This window comes from Corvus moneduloides, chromosome Z (assembly GCF_009650955.1).
Source record: "Corvus moneduloides isolate bCorMon1 chromosome Z, bCorMon1.pri, whole genome shotgun sequence".
Classification (NCBI taxonomy): domain Eukaryota; kingdom Metazoa; phylum Chordata; class Aves; order Passeriformes; family Corvidae; genus Corvus; species Corvus moneduloides.
The window spans coordinates 32870072-32887857 of record NC_045511.1 but is presented as its reverse complement, the minus strand read 5'-3'; the positions used below and the strand labels follow the sequence as shown (position 1 = coordinate 32887857).

The window sequence follows — 17786 nt, the reverse complement described above, 5'->3', positions numbered from 1 at the left end:
TTTTATGAATCAACCTCCTATGTGCCTTACTCCCAAAACTTTACTCCTAGAAAACTGTCATACCTCTGCAGTTGAACAGCAGAGGTTGTACAGTCCAAGCTTAGACTTTCCAATTTTGCAGTGTGTTTGATCAGCAGAAAGATGGGGAGATAGTACAAGAGAAAAAAGTACATTACTTAAATAAGATTAAATTTTACTATTTGAGAAGTAAAGGAAAATTATACTTAATAGGTAATTTTAATGTTTTCAGAGACACTTTAAGCTACTACTGAAGCAACTGAACACTGGTAACAGGCTGTACTTAGATGTTGAAAACTCTCCTGCAATACACGTTTTTTAAGAAAAGGGTAAATGGATTTTCACAAAGCATGGATAAAACTGATTCTGCCTGAGAGGCTGAAGCTTTTTATCATCTTGAAGCCTGCTCCAGCCCTGTATTTCTTTGATTCTGTGAACATCTGTAAATCAGGTTTCCAATAAAGGATCTGGAGGGCCAGACATATGGGAGATGTGACATTAAAAGCTTTGGATATAGGAATGAGGAGTATACCCTACCTGCTCCCACAACCAGTATCTTGGGCTCACAGCTACTGACACAGTGCAGGAGAGATCTGAAGCGGACATTGAAGTTGAGGAACGCCACCACACAGCCCAACTTGGCCAGTCCGAACCACACGTGGATGAAGTCGGGCTCATTCCCCATCAGCAAGGCCACCGTGTCTCCCTTCTTCAGAGCCTCGTGCTGCAGAAAGACCTGCGCTATCCTGTTACTCCTCCGGTCCACATCCCGGTAGGTGTGAACGGTCCCCTCGTAGATGAGGAACGGTTTGTGGGGCTGCTTCTCTGCCAGCTTCACAAACTTGTCCAGGACGGTGACAACCCTCCCTTGCAGCCGGTACATCTCCACTCTCAGCCCATAGGTGAACACTTTGAGTAGGTACCTCAGGTCGGCCCAGAAGTAGGGGAAGAGGAGTTTCTGGAGGAAGTGCAGGGAAAGAATCCCGACGGCAGCCCCCGGCACCCAGGAGGGCGGCACTGGGAGAGGGTAGAGGTCGTCCCAGCCACGCATCTCCCCGCAGCCGGGCGGCCGGGCACACGGCCCGGCACGGCGCGGAGGCGAAGGCTGGTACGGGCTGAGGCTCTTCCCGCCCTCTCCTCCTCTACAGCGGGACTCGCGGGCCCAACACCGCTCAGGAGCAAGGGAGACAGCGAGCTCCGACGGCGCCCGACGCCCGCCTCAGCCCCGGCACGGCCGGAGCCCCCGCCCGCCTCAGCCTCGCCGCACCTGCGGACGGCCTGGCGGGAGCGGGGCGGGAGCGCTGCGCTCCCCGCGCACGGCTGAGGCTGAGGCCGGACACCTTCTCCCCCCTCGGCCCCAGGACTCACGGACAGCGCCGGGCTGCTGCTGCCGGCGAGGCGGCGGCGGTCGCTCCCTGAGCCGGTTGCATAAGGCGCGATCTCCCGCTCACCCCGCCCGGCGGCCGCAGCCCGGGGTTGACGCCCGGGGAAGGCGGCGACGGCCGAGTGTAGGAAGCCTCGCCCCGGGCCCAGGCGGCGGCTGAGCGAGCTCCGGGCGCGGTCCCGGGCGGGCGGTGGGAGGCGCTGGGGGCAGGTGGCTTCTGCCGGCCGGTCCCGCCCCGCGAAATCGGGGACCCGCTGGTCCCCGGGGCTCGGCCCCGCCCGCAGGCTTGGCCCCGAAGCAGTGAAGGAGAGCAGACACTTGAAGAGTTGAGTTGTATTCCCAACTCTCTCTAGTACTTTTTTCTGTTTTACCACTAAGATCGAGGAGATGAAGAATGTACAGACACAGGTCTGTTATATGAACACAGACTGGACATGCACTGAAAGCAAATTCAAGCAAATTAAATAGTGCAAAACTAGGTTATGAATAGATTTCATGCCCCTTTAAAGGCAATACTCTCAGTAGGCTGACAGTTTTTTATTGATACTGCAGTGTTCCTTACTTGGAAAGTACAGTGGATGTGTATGTCCTGTCCTAGCTAGGTGTCCATTTACAGGAAGACAGAAATATTTAGGTTTTCAGCTGGTGAGAATCACTTCTTCCAGAAAGACATTCTGTGAGACTACAGAGTTCTAGCTTACTTTTCTTAGGTGGAGATACCTCAAAGGGCCACTATCACAAATTTTTTTAAAGTAACTAACAGGTAGAGTAAATGCTGCATTAACATGTGCTTAACATATAAAAACTCACTGTAGCTATTTGATTGACTGGAGTTTGGTTGTTGTTAACTGCTGCAGAAATATGCATAAATAATAAAGGGAAAGGCCGTGACTCCTTAGGATGATGCATACTTATGTGTTGATTTGAAGGAAAATAGAGGCTGAAAGATACTCTTGTTTGCAAAGATTGCTTTGAAGAAGGCAGAAAGAAAGCAGAAGGCAAGGTGGGTCAGGTCAATGAAAAGCTCTGGGCATATGGATGAGAGTGAGAGGAAAAGCAATAGGTAATTGATAGAGCACAAAAGTAAGATCAATAAGAATTGCCTGTGGATGAGAGAAATATATTTTAAATATACTCTGCTGTGAGCTAAAAATCATCCAGGCAACACTGCATTTACTAAAGTGACTTATGACTAGTATGTCACCAAAGTCATGTCACGAGAACAGAGAGGAAGAACTTTGTGGTTTAGATATTATCAGTGCTGCTAATCCCCAAGAACTGAAATGATGAACAAGACCTTAACATAAAGACTCTGGTATGACTCTGCAACACGTCATCTCAAAGCAAAATTGTGGGTTTGTGATCTCTGAATTGCCTCTTTTCCTGTTAATTCTACGGAGAAATTATATCAATCCTCTCTATTCAGTATCCAAGTTTCTTGTAAACATCAGCAATAACTTACTTCTTGTATCCTCCTGAAGGGAGACAGGACAATTCTCTAATGCATGAGTTGTTTTCCAATAATTTTCTGGTCTGTTGTAAAAATGGGTAAGGCAAGCCAAGAAATATCAATAGGCAATGAAAAAGTCACATAACTCAGGTGAAGCCATGCTGGAATTCGATTCAAACCCTGCCTGTGCCAGAATTCCCTGGGGATATTGGATTAATCTCTTACAATGTCCCCAAACTGGGTTATTTAGTCAAGCCACATGCCTAACCTTACACCTTAAGGCTCTCTTAGACCCTTGGTTTGATGGTTACACAAGCAACTACAGATTAAGACATAAGGATCTGCAGTTTCTATTCTAGGCTAAGTGAAATGGTAGCTGATCTAGCACCTAAAGTTAGGAGGTGGGTTAGAAATTAGTTAAGTTCACCTTCAATATTTTTCCTCTCTACTGTTTCAGTTCTTAATCCAATGGAAACACATGCACATCTGTTTGTTTGTTTGTTTTTTTTTAAGTAAACAGCATAGAATTTGAAGACTTCACGAAGAAATTATTTTTTTTCTTGTTAACTAGTTAATATCAGCAGTGAAGATGCAACTATCTGCATGCATGGGTTGTTGAGTGTAACATATGAACAGTTAAGAGAACATGAGTTGCCATATGCATTGAGTAAGTTGTTGGGAAAAATAGTTGTCTGGGAAAAAACGTATGTTATTATGAGAATAAAATTACTAACATATCATGTACTTGCAAGTGATACGTCCATACTATGAAGAAACCTTGATTAAAACTATTGCAAAGGTTAACTCAAAAAAACCTCTAGAAAGTTCTCATATTTTAAATGTAGTGATATTTATTTTAAAGTAAATAAAACCCCAGAAGTATGCCAAGAAACTACCTGTTCGTCAGCTTCTTGTTAAATGTCATGAGCTGAAATTTAATTTAGTTTTGACATTATACAAGACACATAAACTCATACCACAGAAAAACCACTGAGCCCTGAATTATTTAGTATGCTGTAATTATTCTGCTCAATTTCACTTCAACAGAAAACATTTTGATGCCTGAGAGTATGCTATGACCCAGTAGTGAAATACAAAGGAGTTTAATTTTCTACTGGTGGAACTCATATGTGAGAAGTTTTGGGGATTTTTTTTGTGGTTAAAGATAAAGCTTTTCCCTGTAACAAAATCTCAGTATTTCAAGAAAATATGCACTGATTACAGAAATGCTTCTGTAGCATAAAAAAACCTGTAGTTTTGATGTTACCATTTTGGCACATTATGCCTTTTAATATCCAGATAACACAATATGGTGCTGTACATTTATTTTTATTAACTCTGAACATGGTTAATATGCCTAAGGGAATTTACTTGGGCTATTTTAGTGACATAAGTATCAAATGGGGGGGGGGGGAACAAAAGTTGTTTTAAATAAGGTATTTTAGATTTATGGAGTTTTTGGGTCCCCTCAGGGAAAATAGTAGCATAAATTCTGAAGTGTCATGTATTTTCTAATTTCCTCTTAAAGTAATTTTAAAGTAGTGGCTTTTCTTCATCTGAAATAGAAGTTTTGAAATTTACAGCAGAAAGAGATTAAATAGAAATGCCTAGAAGAAAAAAATTTTATGACTTAAAAATAGATTCCTGGCTTTTCAAAGTGTCAGAATGCTGTAATATGGAAGAGGAAGAACATAGCATCATATTCTGAATATTGCCTTGCAGATTGTCCACCACTATTGAATTCTTCCTTTTTTATATTCTAAAATAAATATATTTAAAAATATATATTATGTTTTAAAATATAATCCAGAAGATTAAACTAAAAATAAAAATACCTTGAAAATGCAATTTCCAGATCTTCACATCTCACTCTTCAATTCCATTCCCATTAAAGTGAAACAATAATATCTAAGTAATTGCGTCTATTAATATCCAGAGGTTAGCTGCAAAACATATGTCTAGCAAAGGCTAAAATCTTAAACCTAAAACTAAACAAGTAATAAGAAAACCAGAATTTGATGTCTGAGTGGCCAGTAAGCAAGTCATAATGCTGAAAAAGCCACACAAAACTAACCCTTGACTAATAATGTCCCATGGGAATTTGGGGAATGAATGGTGTTGTCATACTACAATTATTACAGAGACCTGAGGAGGTAAAGTCTAAAGTTAATGTCATGGCGCAGACCAGACATTATGGAAGTTTTTCATCAAAGGAAAGCATTTAGGATTCAAATCCATAGGAAATGAAAATTAATTTTTATAATGTTTTGGAATGCTTGTTTATTCTGTAGTTGTGTGAGGACATTCATTTGAAATACTTACATTACATAAAGTGTCTTGTCTCAAGTCATTCACTACAGCATGTCAACAGACTTGTGTCAACCTTTCAAAGGTTGGAAAGATGTAGAGAAAAATCATCTCAGGTAGGAGAAATTTTAATAGAAAGCTTTACTATTAATGAGTTAGATCATTACCCCCTTGCCCCATTTTATTTTTAATTTTACTTAGCTTTGAATAGGCTCTAAAGGTAAATTTGTTGTTTTGCCTGAATTCATGAAAATGTGTTTGTACTAGGAGCCATATGCATTAGTACCCCAATAAAATTTAGCCACAAGCTTCCAAAGAAGCATACTGAAATATTCAAATATTCTCACTCCTAGAACTACTTTGTGGACTGCTGATGGAAGAAGTTCACAACAGTGAGTCTTTTGGTCCTGAAATTATAGAGTTTGGGTTCAGTCCCACTGTCATCCAGAAGCAATGTGAATTAACCAAGCTACCAGTTTATACATTTGAGGCAGAACAATTATGCAGAAGGACTTCATACTATCATCTGATAGTCTCAAACCAGTGCTTTTGATTTTTCCCATTCCACAGCTATTGCCTTCCTTATCGGGTATAGGACACAGCACTGACCTGTCAAAGGGATGCATACATCACATGGCTCTTAAGAATAGGTAATCATTTATACAGAAAGATGAAATAAGAGCCAGAGGAAAATTAGAATCTGAATACAAATCCTTTATAAAGGATATTTTGGTGCTGTCTCAGGTGTAAGGTAAACAAGAAGACTTGAAAGCATGGGGAAACCTGAGACAGGTCATTAACTGAAGGGAGAAGGAAACAGACTTCTCAGTACGAAGTGCCGTGATTTTCACATTCTTTAAATAGATACTTTGTTGAGCACTAGTGGAACTTGACTCATATGGAAAACACCTAAACATTTTTTGAAAGTTCTACACCTTAATTTTTTTGTTATTCTTATAATTGTTCTAGACTATCACTGCAGAGCACAGCATCCCAATTTGGTTTTCAAGAGACGTCAAATAACAAAAGTATACTTTTATACAATCTTATCTGGCTTTAACTAGGATACCATAAGAGTCTCGAAGAAATCTTCCAATGCTTGTCAGGGAAATTTTCTGTCATGTTGGCCTGTGTCAAAATAGCATGGAGCAGATGAGGCATGAAAATCATGAGCAAAACTTCAACTATCTGTAACTGTCTCTAAGAAATCATGAGCTAGATGCCTACCATTTCCATTATTTGCTTCTGCTTTGTGGGTATGTGCTAGGGAGACAAATTTTAATTTAAAAGAAACTTTTAAAAATAAGCATCTTTCATATCAGGGTGTTTTCAGTAACTACCAGTTGGAAGTGTTCCATCTTTTCATTATGCTGAATTTCTAGGTGAAAGGGCTGCTGTACTCATCTTTCAAAGGATTAGAACAGGGTGTTTGCCTTCTGTGCCTTCAGGCAAGAATAAGATAATTTTCAACTTGCCTCTGCTTTCCGAGCTTTCATGTTTTCAACACAGTTAAACAGTACGCCAGAGAACATCTGCCCCTTATTTGTGCTTCCATCGTTTCGTGCTTTGACTGCATTAGAAATTTTATCTGATGACCATGACAAGAGTATTATCAATGTTAGCTGGTATAACAGTTCATTCCTGTGACCTCCTCTTGCTAGAAGTACTTCCCTGTACTTGTACTACCATTTCTGACACTGTCTCTATGTTTTAAGAACTTAGGTCTTCTATATGGAACATTTCAGAAATACTTTGCCATCTGGTATAACTGGGCTATATGCTAAAATACTGACTTCTTTAAATTCAGTAGCAAAAACTTTCACTCATTTTCTTAGCTTTCTTCTCACATGTTCCTTTTCTGTGGTATGGAAATGAAGAGGAAAAATGACTCTCTTGAAAGCCCAAGAAGCAACTTAAACAGGAGACAGAGAAAAGAATTTAAGGTACTTAAGAGTAACAGGTACTTGTACTTCTCTGCACACGTTTCAGCATTACTGAATCCTGAAACCACAGTCATTTTGTGGTGCAAGAGACTCATTCCTCAAGCATCTTCTACGTAAATCCTGTTCAATGTGATTGTAAATCAAAATGGTCTTGTATTAAGTCTGCTGGATTGAGCTGCTGTGTTGTTGTGTTAACACTGCTAATAACAGTTTCTGGCACATATGAATTTTGCTTGCTTGAAGCAATGTTTGACATGCTCTTTGTGCTCTCCTTTTTCCCTGTTATTCCCCTTTCCCCCTTCACAAGGCAGTTTACTTTGAGAGATGACAGAGAGAAAACCTGCATTTCCTATTCATGTGACTCCATTATACATAGTCAGTGTCACTGAGCAGCAACAGCAGAGCTACTCAACAAGTTGGGGGACAAAACAGGTGCTGAGGATGCCCCCAACACAGGCAGAAGCACCCTCCCTGACCAGAGGGCAGTCTGGCTGCACCTGAACACACCAAGGTCTGGGGTACTTCAATACAGGGGCTGCCAGCAGTCCCAGACAAGGCACAGTAATGGATCGGGTCCAGGATGGGACATGAGGCCAGAGGCAGGACGAGGGACAGTGATACGACAGTGTCCATCCACAGGGCAGGACAACTCAGTTCAGGGCCTGCCCAGCCCTCAACTTAGACTCTTTGGAGCCTTTGGGTGGAGGGGAGAACATCCCAAGTTATTGCTGGTCAGGGCCACTAGGGCGAATTTACGTCACTACCTGTTACTCGATTCTCACAGGTTCTAAGAAGGTGGTGGAGCCTCATATCTTTAGCAGTTTTCTAAAAAGTGTTTCTAAAAAAAAGAGTCTTTTATGTTCATTCAGGTAACTTGTCATGCGAACTGTAGATGAGCTCTGTCAGATTCAATCACATCAACTGATAAACCTCATGAGGCTAATGGGGAACAAATGTAGGAAAACAGTTAACAAGGAACAAATAAGGTTACTCAATCAGATACTTTAATATAATTAACTTTACATTTATGTGATATAGTCACTACTACATGCAAAAAAAAAAATCTTTTGTGTGTGTCATTTTATGGTGTTTGTAAGATTTAAGCCATGAACATTCAGACAAATTGGCCATTTTCTTAGTTTCTAACTGCCTGGGGTGTGTCTGTGTTATTAAGTGGTTATCTTAAAATGAGGAGGTAAGTATGTAAGTGTCTTCAAATACTAGTCTGGCAATAAAAGAAAAAAAGAACATGGTAACCACAAGGCAAGTATAGGCACTTTTAAAATCAGCATTATGTGAGTAAATAGTTATGCTTTTATTTCTGGAATGGACTTCCTTGCCAAAATCTTCATCTGGATAGAGTTGAATAACTTTTTATATCTATATGAATGATCTTGTTGCAAAATGTTTTCGTGCCAAGGTGTTGAAAAAGAAATTTTTAAGGGTATGTCTGGGTGCAGGGGCCATTTTTCTATAAATGACTTGCTGAAATCTACATTAGTAGCCTGTTGTACACCAGTCCATTAACCACCTAATAATAATTGGCCTATTGGCTACTTGCAGCTTCATAGTTCTGTCTCAATGGTGTTAACCGACCACCTGCAGCATGAGTGTTAGTGGTCAGTGATGTACTAATAAATGTCAAGATAATCCTGTTTTGTCTTCTCTCCACTAGAATACTGTTTGCTCTGGTACCACTGTGTCGACAGCACTGAAAATGGCTTTAACATAAGGTAGTGAGCTCTACTTTCCACTGAAAGCAAAAGGGATTCTGGAAGATTTCTCCAGGTCAGCTGATCGTGGAATGATGCACAAAAATGACCAGCCAAAATTGTCTCACTAGAATACTTTTTTGTTAGTATGCCTTCCTACATTTCAGTCTGTTTGCAAACCACCATAACTGAAAACTAACGGCCAGGGGAAATCAGCTTACAAGCTGCTTTTGCGATTGCTACATTATGTCAAGGCAGGAATTTTTTGCTGGACTAGCTTGTGTAATAATCAAAGCAGACAATTGCCCAGCTGGAGCAAGAAAAAACACAAACTGCAGAAGAGTTTCACTTTGGTGATGGCAGTGACTACAGCAGTCCGCCTAGACAGCACAGGCTCAGGCACGAGCAATAAGTCTCTTCTATCATGCATTCTTTTCTGTAAGTAGCTCAGTGAAGACCCCTCACCTGTTAAAGAGCAACAGTTTGTGGGGGGGAGAGGGTGCTAACTTTTTTCTTCTTTTTTTTCTTTTTTTTTTTCAGACATCTTCTGACAATGGGGGCGAGAAAGAACGAAGACAAACATGGGGGAAGGAGCAGTAGGAAGGACAGAGAGGCCAATGATGTGCTGCACATCTTGTCCCCTTTCCTGTGCCCTGTCCCTCAGCATTACTTTGCTTTCCAAACGTTGTGAGAACTCAGGGAAGGGCAGTGGTGGTAAGGAGAGGAACAACATGTCATGGTTACACCATAAGGCTTGAGAATTATTCCAATTTTCATACTGACTAATTATTTTCCTGAAATTAAAGTTCAGAAGTCTTTACTATGCCTATATACGTCAAAAATAAAGTATTTGTTTGCATCAATTTTTCTGCAGGGCTTTAAAGCCTTATTATTCATTTTGGGCTCTTACCTTGCAATGTGAAAAAGCTTGTGTCTGGGAGTTGCTAAAAACCCTTTTCTAAAGGAGTTCTGGCTGTACTCACAACTTGGTTAGTCCATCTTTCTTTGTGTTTATTTAATAACAAAAGTATTTAATTTATGTGCTTTGCAAATATCATATCATAAACAAATGGTTAGTGAAGTATTATGAGAAAGGTTTCCATAGTAATTTTTAGTAAAAATTCAATAATCATCTCCTTGAAGTTTCAAAACCAGAAAAATTATGTGTGAGGTATCTCTAAATATAACCTAGGTAAAGGATCAGCCATTTAACAGACTTCTCTAGGACAGGTTCTACAATGAACAGTTCATTTATTTTTAAACTGTTTTTCAACACAGAGCATATTTTTAAAGTATTGTCAGTTGAAATTGCTAAATACTGCTGCATGTGTAGAAGAGCCATTTGACAGGTCTGGCAGATATAAAGACTTATTGCTAAATAAAATAATTTTCACTTTCTCCTCCCCACAGGCAGACTCAAATGTTCATTTACTGTCTCTAACACTCAGAAGCAGAATAAGCCACATATCATCATCCCCATCATGTCTCTCACAAACCTCAGTGTAAGGCTGCATAAGTATCTCAGTCTCTGAAGGCCCTTAACCTCCTTGCCACACCGTTGCTGCTCTTCTTTCTGAAAAATATCTCAGGCTTCAAGGCAAACTATAAAACGATTAGGGGGTGTTGTAATGGAAGTGGTACTTGTGTTAAGATTATCTCACTCTGTCCATTTTTACTGGGTCCTTGTCTATACCATATATTTAAAATTATTGTCTCAATGTGGCAAGACTCTTAGTTTATTGATATTGGTGTTTTTTCTCATTATTATTTTCTTGTTTTCCTGATCTTCTTATTGAGGTAACTAGCTCAATGCTATGGTTTTGGCTTTCTTTTTCTCTGTGTCCAGAGGTAAAAGCACTGAGATTTTTTGCTAAAGATTCCTTTTATTGTAATCTACATAAAATGCATATGTATTGTTCATATTTACGTGGCAGTGCATCTGTCCAACTAACAGGAAGTAAAAAGTATGTAGAAAATAAGCTTCTACACAGAGCAAAAGTTTTATATAATCTGTTTTGTGCAAGTAAATGACAGTAGTATTTGTCAATGTTGGAAGATTTGTACTGCTAACCTTTGCAACTTTGTTTATAATTTAAAGTCAGGACTGTAGGAATTATGTGTCATGAAGTAAGAAGTAGCCTAAGCTGGAGATTGTTTTAGAACATAAGCTACATTTCTTCAGCACTTTTATTTCAAGAGCTACAACTCTCACCATATGCAGAAATGTCTGAGGTCTAAGATGCAGACAATACCAAAGACAAAATCAGTACCTATTATTAAATGGGCCCAAAACTTATATTGCAATTGTTATTTTTATAAAGGTAAAGAAAAAAACTAAATAAATTCGTTATTTTTGAAGAATTTCTAAACTTGATGATGGTGTTGCTTTCAGAAAATGTTTTGGGGAAATTTTTTAATTCCTATGTGGAGGATAAATGAGTATGACAATATACCTGTGTAGTAAAAAAAGTAATAGGAGCCAGGTTGCTATCAGATTTCTGGTATTTAAAAGGCTATGAATCACCTTATAAACACTCTGCTTTACTCATTACTCCATATTCCAGGGTGATCTAGTTTAAAAATAACTGTGTATGTAGTTATTTACAATACAGAATGCCAACATGGTTTAATTTAAATATATTCCTCCAAGCCTTTGAAAGAAATCTTTGGTGAGTTACATTGAATTTTATAAAATTCAAGTAAATACTCCAAGCAAAAACAAATCTCAAGGAAAACCAACAAAAAATGTTGTAAAACAAACACTAAAGCAAGCATTATCCAACATTAAACACACTCTAATTTAAAATTTAAAATATCCCCATGTTTTTTAATTTTTGAAGTGTTGAGTCCACAAACCAAGAAACATGGATCAGTTTAAAACTCACATTCACCTTTCTCTTTCACTTGAGGAGTTTCAGAATGTTGATATATCTGTAGGACCTCTAAAGATAGGATAAACATGGTTCTTGAAACATAGCAATTTTTGAATCATAGTATTTCATTAGTAAACTAAAGAAATATCAAACACTTTACTCTGAAAAATCTTTCTTTATGTCTGTTTGGGAGTAACCTATCTGCAATTAAGGAAAGATGATCCTTCATCCTAAAACTTTTAAATCTTTGATTTGTACTATTTCAGTATATTTAGGTACTAACAGGTCAGAATACTTGGGCTGAAATTTGCTCACGCCTATTCCTCTCTGCTGTGTGTGAAGAACATTAATATATTCCCAGCAGCTTCCTTTGGTGTTGACTGTCAAAGTTTAATCAAGGTGCATCTGGTAAAATGTGCCTTATTGCTACTCTTCAAAACGGCTTAGAATTTTTTTGAAAAAGTTGCAAAGGAACCCTTTAGGTTTTTTCTTCTAAATATAAATATATTTTTTCTGCTTCTAAGATAAAATTTTTCTTTAAAGCTTTTGAAACCACCTGTATTTGTGTTGCTTCTGATTTAAAATAGCACATTTTGTATAATATGCCAATAGTAACAGAATTCTCTTGTTTCATTTCTGTAACTGTTCTTTTAATTAAAACCCTATTTGTAGAAAGCTTTAGAAGAAGTCAAACTTCTTTGACATGTGTAAAAAATTTTATAGTTCATCTAGTCCAAGCAAAGGAAACACAGTAACAATTGGTTTTTAGGCCTGAGGGAGCACTGGTAATGCCAGGTAATATCAGCAGTGCTACATAAAACCATTAGAATGTTTTGAAATCAGCATGTAGAATGGGGATTAGAATGCCATGAAACCCTCCAGCTGTCCCTGAACTTTTTTAACATTTGCCTGTTTTCTGGCAGTTTGTTTACCTGCTTGAGGCTTGGAGCTTCCGCACTGCCTAATACCCCCACAGGTTAAAAACTTCTCAGGTTTCAGGGTGTGAAAGGTTTTCAGGTGCCTGTGCTGCTTAGCAGTCAAGACTCCAGATATTTGAGGCTGGATATTAAGAAACTTCTACTTCAGTATCTTCTAGAGGAATGAGTGGGAGGGCTGGTTTTTCTTTTAATGCCTTCCCTACGCTATGTAATATTCTCTCTTTGAGTTGATCTTCCAGAGAACATGTTGAATATTTAACTTGCTTTTCAACTCAAAAGAGAACAGATTTGTTCATAGGCAGTGATGATTCCTGTGCAAGTCAAATCATGTTCAGGGAAAAGTAGGATAATGAATTTATGGTGCTGTACATCAGCCCAAATACAAGGATTCTCTGGAGGCTGTAGGACTGTTCTCTGCATGACACCAACTTGGGCAGGAACACTGATGGTAGGAAATGTATTCAGCTGCTGAGCAGGACAGACTGCAAAACCTGATCAGCACTGAGGTGTTATATTGGAAAAAGTGACCAGTGGCAAGAACAAGATCTAAGTTTTAAAAGTATAAATTTTAAAAGTTTCTTGAGAACAAATGGTAAGGCATGTCTTTGCCATATAGTTTGCTTACATTCAAATCATGTCTATGTCTTTCTGTCCTTCTGCTGCATAAGCTAAACACAAGGCAGCATTAAGGTGATAGACTGAATCACTTGTGGTATGTATAGACACTTATGTAAATACTACTGTGGATCATATATTCAGATATTAACAAACGTACTTCTGAACTTCTTTCCAGAGATTTTTCTGTTCTCCTTGCATGGCAAAAGCATGGCAAAAGCATGTAAGTATCACCCTCCTTCTTCAGATCTCAAAAAAAGGGTTGGCATTATCAGCAAATAAAAGTCCTGATATCCTTGCACCTAAGAGGCTTTCAGGCTTTGAACAGAGAAATTAGTGCCCTCCCAATTTATTGTTGAAATTGTTAACATGTGAAGGATTTTTTGTCTTTTATAGACTTTTCTCCTATTGCTAGAAATATTGTGGTCTGCATATGAAATACTCAGTCCCCCAGTTTCTTTAAGGGTCCTCTTACTTGATAGGGCACTGTTGTTCCACACCCATCTGTGACATGGGCTACTAAACGATATATTTAAAAGCTTTTCAGTACTAAAAATTCTTACTATAATATTTGGCATTAATTTCTGTAATGGTGATTTGACTCTGGTTTAAATGCTAAGTTTCAACTATTGTAATTAGTTTAAGACTTTTGTACAGTGCAGGACAGAGCTCCTTTGTGAAAATAAGTTTTTTAAGTAATATCATTTTCAAAATTGAATGCATATCTTCCTCCAAAACAAAAGTCATCTATATCTTGAAATAAGAAGTGAAGATGTGTTACTGTTACTGTTTTGAACTGGGTGTTTGCTGATACAAGAAAGAAACAATGCAAAAAAACCAGACAAGATGCCAAAGTCTGATACCATTATGTAAAGTACCGACGGAGAAGGAGAGAACATGGAAGAAAGATTAACCCTGGGAGGTGACTGAAGGCTTTGAACTGTGAAGCAGATGAAAGTGTGTGGAAAAATACCTGACTCTGCCATCTGTTTCTATTCTTACCACAATAACCTTACATATCTTGAGTTTTGGCAGGTCACCTAGACCTTATTGATGCATACAGAGGAGATTACTTTTAGTCCTGAGATAAAATTCCTCCTGGTTTTGAACAAAAATACAAAGCATAAAGTGTGGAGAGGCCAAAAGAAGTCATCTAGTATGTCTTCACTTTAAAAGAAATTCAACAGCAAATAAAGTATGCCTGATATTTATTTCACCAACACATACAGCTTGTGAGAACAACAAATGCAACCAATCCCTGCGGCCTGTGTGAAGGTACATGGTTTCCTGTGAATGCTGATCATGGCTGGATGACTGCTTTTTTTGAAGTACAGAAAAGTGTTCTCAACTCCATAAAAAGATATACAGTGGCTAGAAGCTTAGGGCACATCTGAGATGGATTTTTAAAAACAACTTCCAACAACATTTATTTCACAACCTCCTCAGCAGTCTAAGAGTTCCTATTGAAAGTGTTTCACAATTCCCAGCTCTCTTTACCTTCAAAGTATTGTTTAGTTCACTGTTCAGGTACTGAGAGCTCTTCACCCAGAGATATTTCTATGCTGAAGCATGCTCTGCTGCTCACAAAACTATGTGTTCATTCTCTGCCTTTGCAGGCCAAGGGAGAATGAAGGGAGACCCATGTGCAAATGAAGTCCTTTTTGAGGACTTTTACATCATTGTTGTCTGTACATCTGATTTAGGTGCAACACAAAGCACTCAGGTTTGAAAACTTTATCATTAGTAGGAAGAGACTGGCACTTCCAGAGGCAGCTGCCATGCTTAATTAGGTGGGTGGTACGCACTGCTGCTGCTAGAGGTAATTAAAACTACCTGTTAGCATTTTTGGTTGTATGTTCATGGAGGAATACAAACACAGCTGAATTTCTCTCTGTGCTCAACACTGTTCTGGAAGCTCTTAAACTTGCAGAAAGAGCCAGGTTTTGTGCAGGTCAAATCATCTTGGCCATTGTGTTTTACACCCAGTGTAACCACAGTGGGAGCTTTCTTTATGCAGGCTGCTGGAGAATAAACAGCCTCGGTTTGCATGTGCTGACTTTGTAAGTTATGTCCTTTGATTTGATCACTCTAGCCAATGTAGCCTTTTCTTTACAAAGTTGCTGATTAGCTATTTTCCTCTTGTGTAGGTACAGTGTCTTCCTTATCACATTTAGTTCCTTACATGTTTTGCATCTTACTGCTAGTTTATCAAGACATTTGTACTGATAGCGAAAAAAGTACTGGTGCCTTAAAAAGCATACCGGGTAGCTCCACCATTGATGGAGAGGAACTTATTAGCATAAGTTTATTCCTTAAACTAGAAATTAAATTACAATTTTGAACTGAACTGTAAACAAAAGAGATGTAATTTCTTTTCTAAGGCATTTTGAAAACATTAACTTTTAAGTTAAGTCAGGTGGGACATAACTTGCTCTTCACCTGTGCAAATGAATAAGCTACTGGCTTTTAATTGTGAAACCAGGAGCAGAATTGTTGTCTTGTGCTCTTCTTTATTTTAACTTTTTCTGAAGACTGAATGTTGGAAAAGAATTGACTATAGAGGGGAAAAGCGTGAGGAAGAATTGAGACAGTAATGGGCAGACAGTGTACTGTAATATACCTTCACAGTGAGAATAAAGCCAGAGTAGTCACCAGACTTTTCTCTGAGCTTCCTGGAGCTCTTTAATATTATTCTTATTATTAGAAAATATTTATGTCCTGGGCTGCATTAGGAGGAGCATTGCCAGCAGGCTAAGGGAGGTTCTTCTTCCCCTTTCCTCAGCACTGTTGATGTCATACCTGTAATGCTGCGTCTAGTTGTGAGCACATGGAGAGTATTTTGGGTACTGTGGAGAGTTCGGGCCAACACAAAGATCTTTATGGATGTTTATTTCCTATGAGAAAAAGCTGAATGAGCTGGGACTGTTTAGTCTGGAGAAGAAAAACTCAAGGGCGATCACCTCACTGTACAAATACCTGGAGGCAGTGTGTACAGAAGGTGGAGCTATGATGTTATCAGTAGTGCCCAGTGACAGGACAAGAGGCAATGGGCACATACTGAAGCACAGGAGGTTCCTCTTGAACATTAATATGTTAATATGAACAATAACAACATCAGGAAAATGTTGGAGTTCTTTAATCTGAGGGTCACCAAACACTGGTGCAGGTTGCTCAGAGTGGTGTTGAGTCTCCCACTCTGGAGATGATCAAAAGCCATCTGGGTAGCTGGCTCTGGGTGTTTCTGCTGGAGTTGAGGGGCTGGACCAGCAGACATCCAGAGCCTTCCAACCTCAACCATTCTGCGATTAAAAATCAGGCCGCTGCTGAAGTACTAGAGAAGGCAGGCAGTATGAGTAATGTTCAGAAATGCTACCACCTTGTGGTGACTGAAATGAGTGAAAATACTGATACTGCTCTGAAGCTCAGCTACTTACCCACTTGGTATGTAATTACATGTAGTGTCCACACGCCTTCTGAAACAAGCTTTCAAAGTGCTTTTGTGGTTCCTTAGTACTATTGAAGTAATTTCTTTCAGTAGATTAGTTTGGTTTATTAATTTGCAACAAGTAATTAGAAAAGCATTTGCATTATGCTCTTATTCATATGGTTTTGATAGTCCTGAAAGGAACAGTGAGCTGGACTCAATGATCCTTATGGGTCCCTTCCAACTGAAAATATTCTATTCTGTGACTCTGTTCTATGATTCTATTCTATAATAATAATTCCATTAGAATTATTAATATTATTCTTTTAAATTCTAATCTATAATAATTCTATAATATAATATTCTATAATATAATAAATGATCTATGGCTTAGTGGCATATAAATTATTTTTTAAATTAAAATAGAGGATGTTTTGAAGGGCTCTATCACCCTCAGAAAGACCCTCAAAGCAGAGTAAAAAGATTCTTTGCTCTGAAGAGTTTACAACTGATGTGCACGTTTTAAGGTTATATGATAACCTGAATTTAGTGACTTGATAGCAGTCTATGTCTTTTATAGTGGTTGGTAAGGACCAACTATCACTCCCCTGGCACCAACTCTAATGTCTTTATCTGGTCATATAATCTGTCTCCGTAACTGGGGAGATTTTCTTTGTTTCATTAGAAAAGTTACATGAAAATTATATGTTACGAAAAATTTATCTAGTCTGGGGTTCTTGATTACAGTGTATAGAAAACTAAGCCAAAATCTTCTCATATTACAGCTAAATGTGACCTATAATTAATATAAAATTATTTTGTGGGCAGTTCATTTCACTTGATTTAATGTGCAGCATAGTTTATTGAAAGCACTCTGGTATATTTAGGTGCAATATTTATTCTTTAAGTGCATTACTATAGCTAAAAATGTGTGTTATACTAGAAGCTTTTTCTATAGCTTTATAAACAAAAAATTATGCCTTTGTTTTGTTTTTTACCACGCCTGTCACCCGTAGACTTTGGAGTATTTTTCTGGAGATTAGTAAATCTATATGGATTACGTAACAAATATTATTGCTCTTTTAAAATTTCACTCCAAGTTCAGAAACCTTGTATCCCGTG

At 38.7% G+C, this 17786-nt stretch overlaps 1 protein-coding gene across 4 annotated transcripts in view; it reads right to left on the bottom strand.

Moving 5' to 3' along the window:
* The window catches only part of SLC27A6 (solute carrier family 27 member 6), a 37970-nt gene extending 36393 nt beyond the window's left edge, over nt 1-1577 (bottom strand). The window contains exon 1 of one of the 4 annotated variants that reach the window (XM_032096829.1): nt 556-1577. In XM_032096829.1, the coding sequence (XP_031952720.1) occupies nt 556-1069 (514 nt within the window). In that variant the 5' untranslated portion in view covers nt 1070-1577. The remainder of the gene's footprint in view (nt 1-555) is intronic. The other 3 variants (XM_032096830.1, XM_032096831.1, XM_032096828.1) reach the window with 3 other exon arrangements.
* Between the last annotated feature and the right edge of the window lie 16209 nt (nt 1578-17786).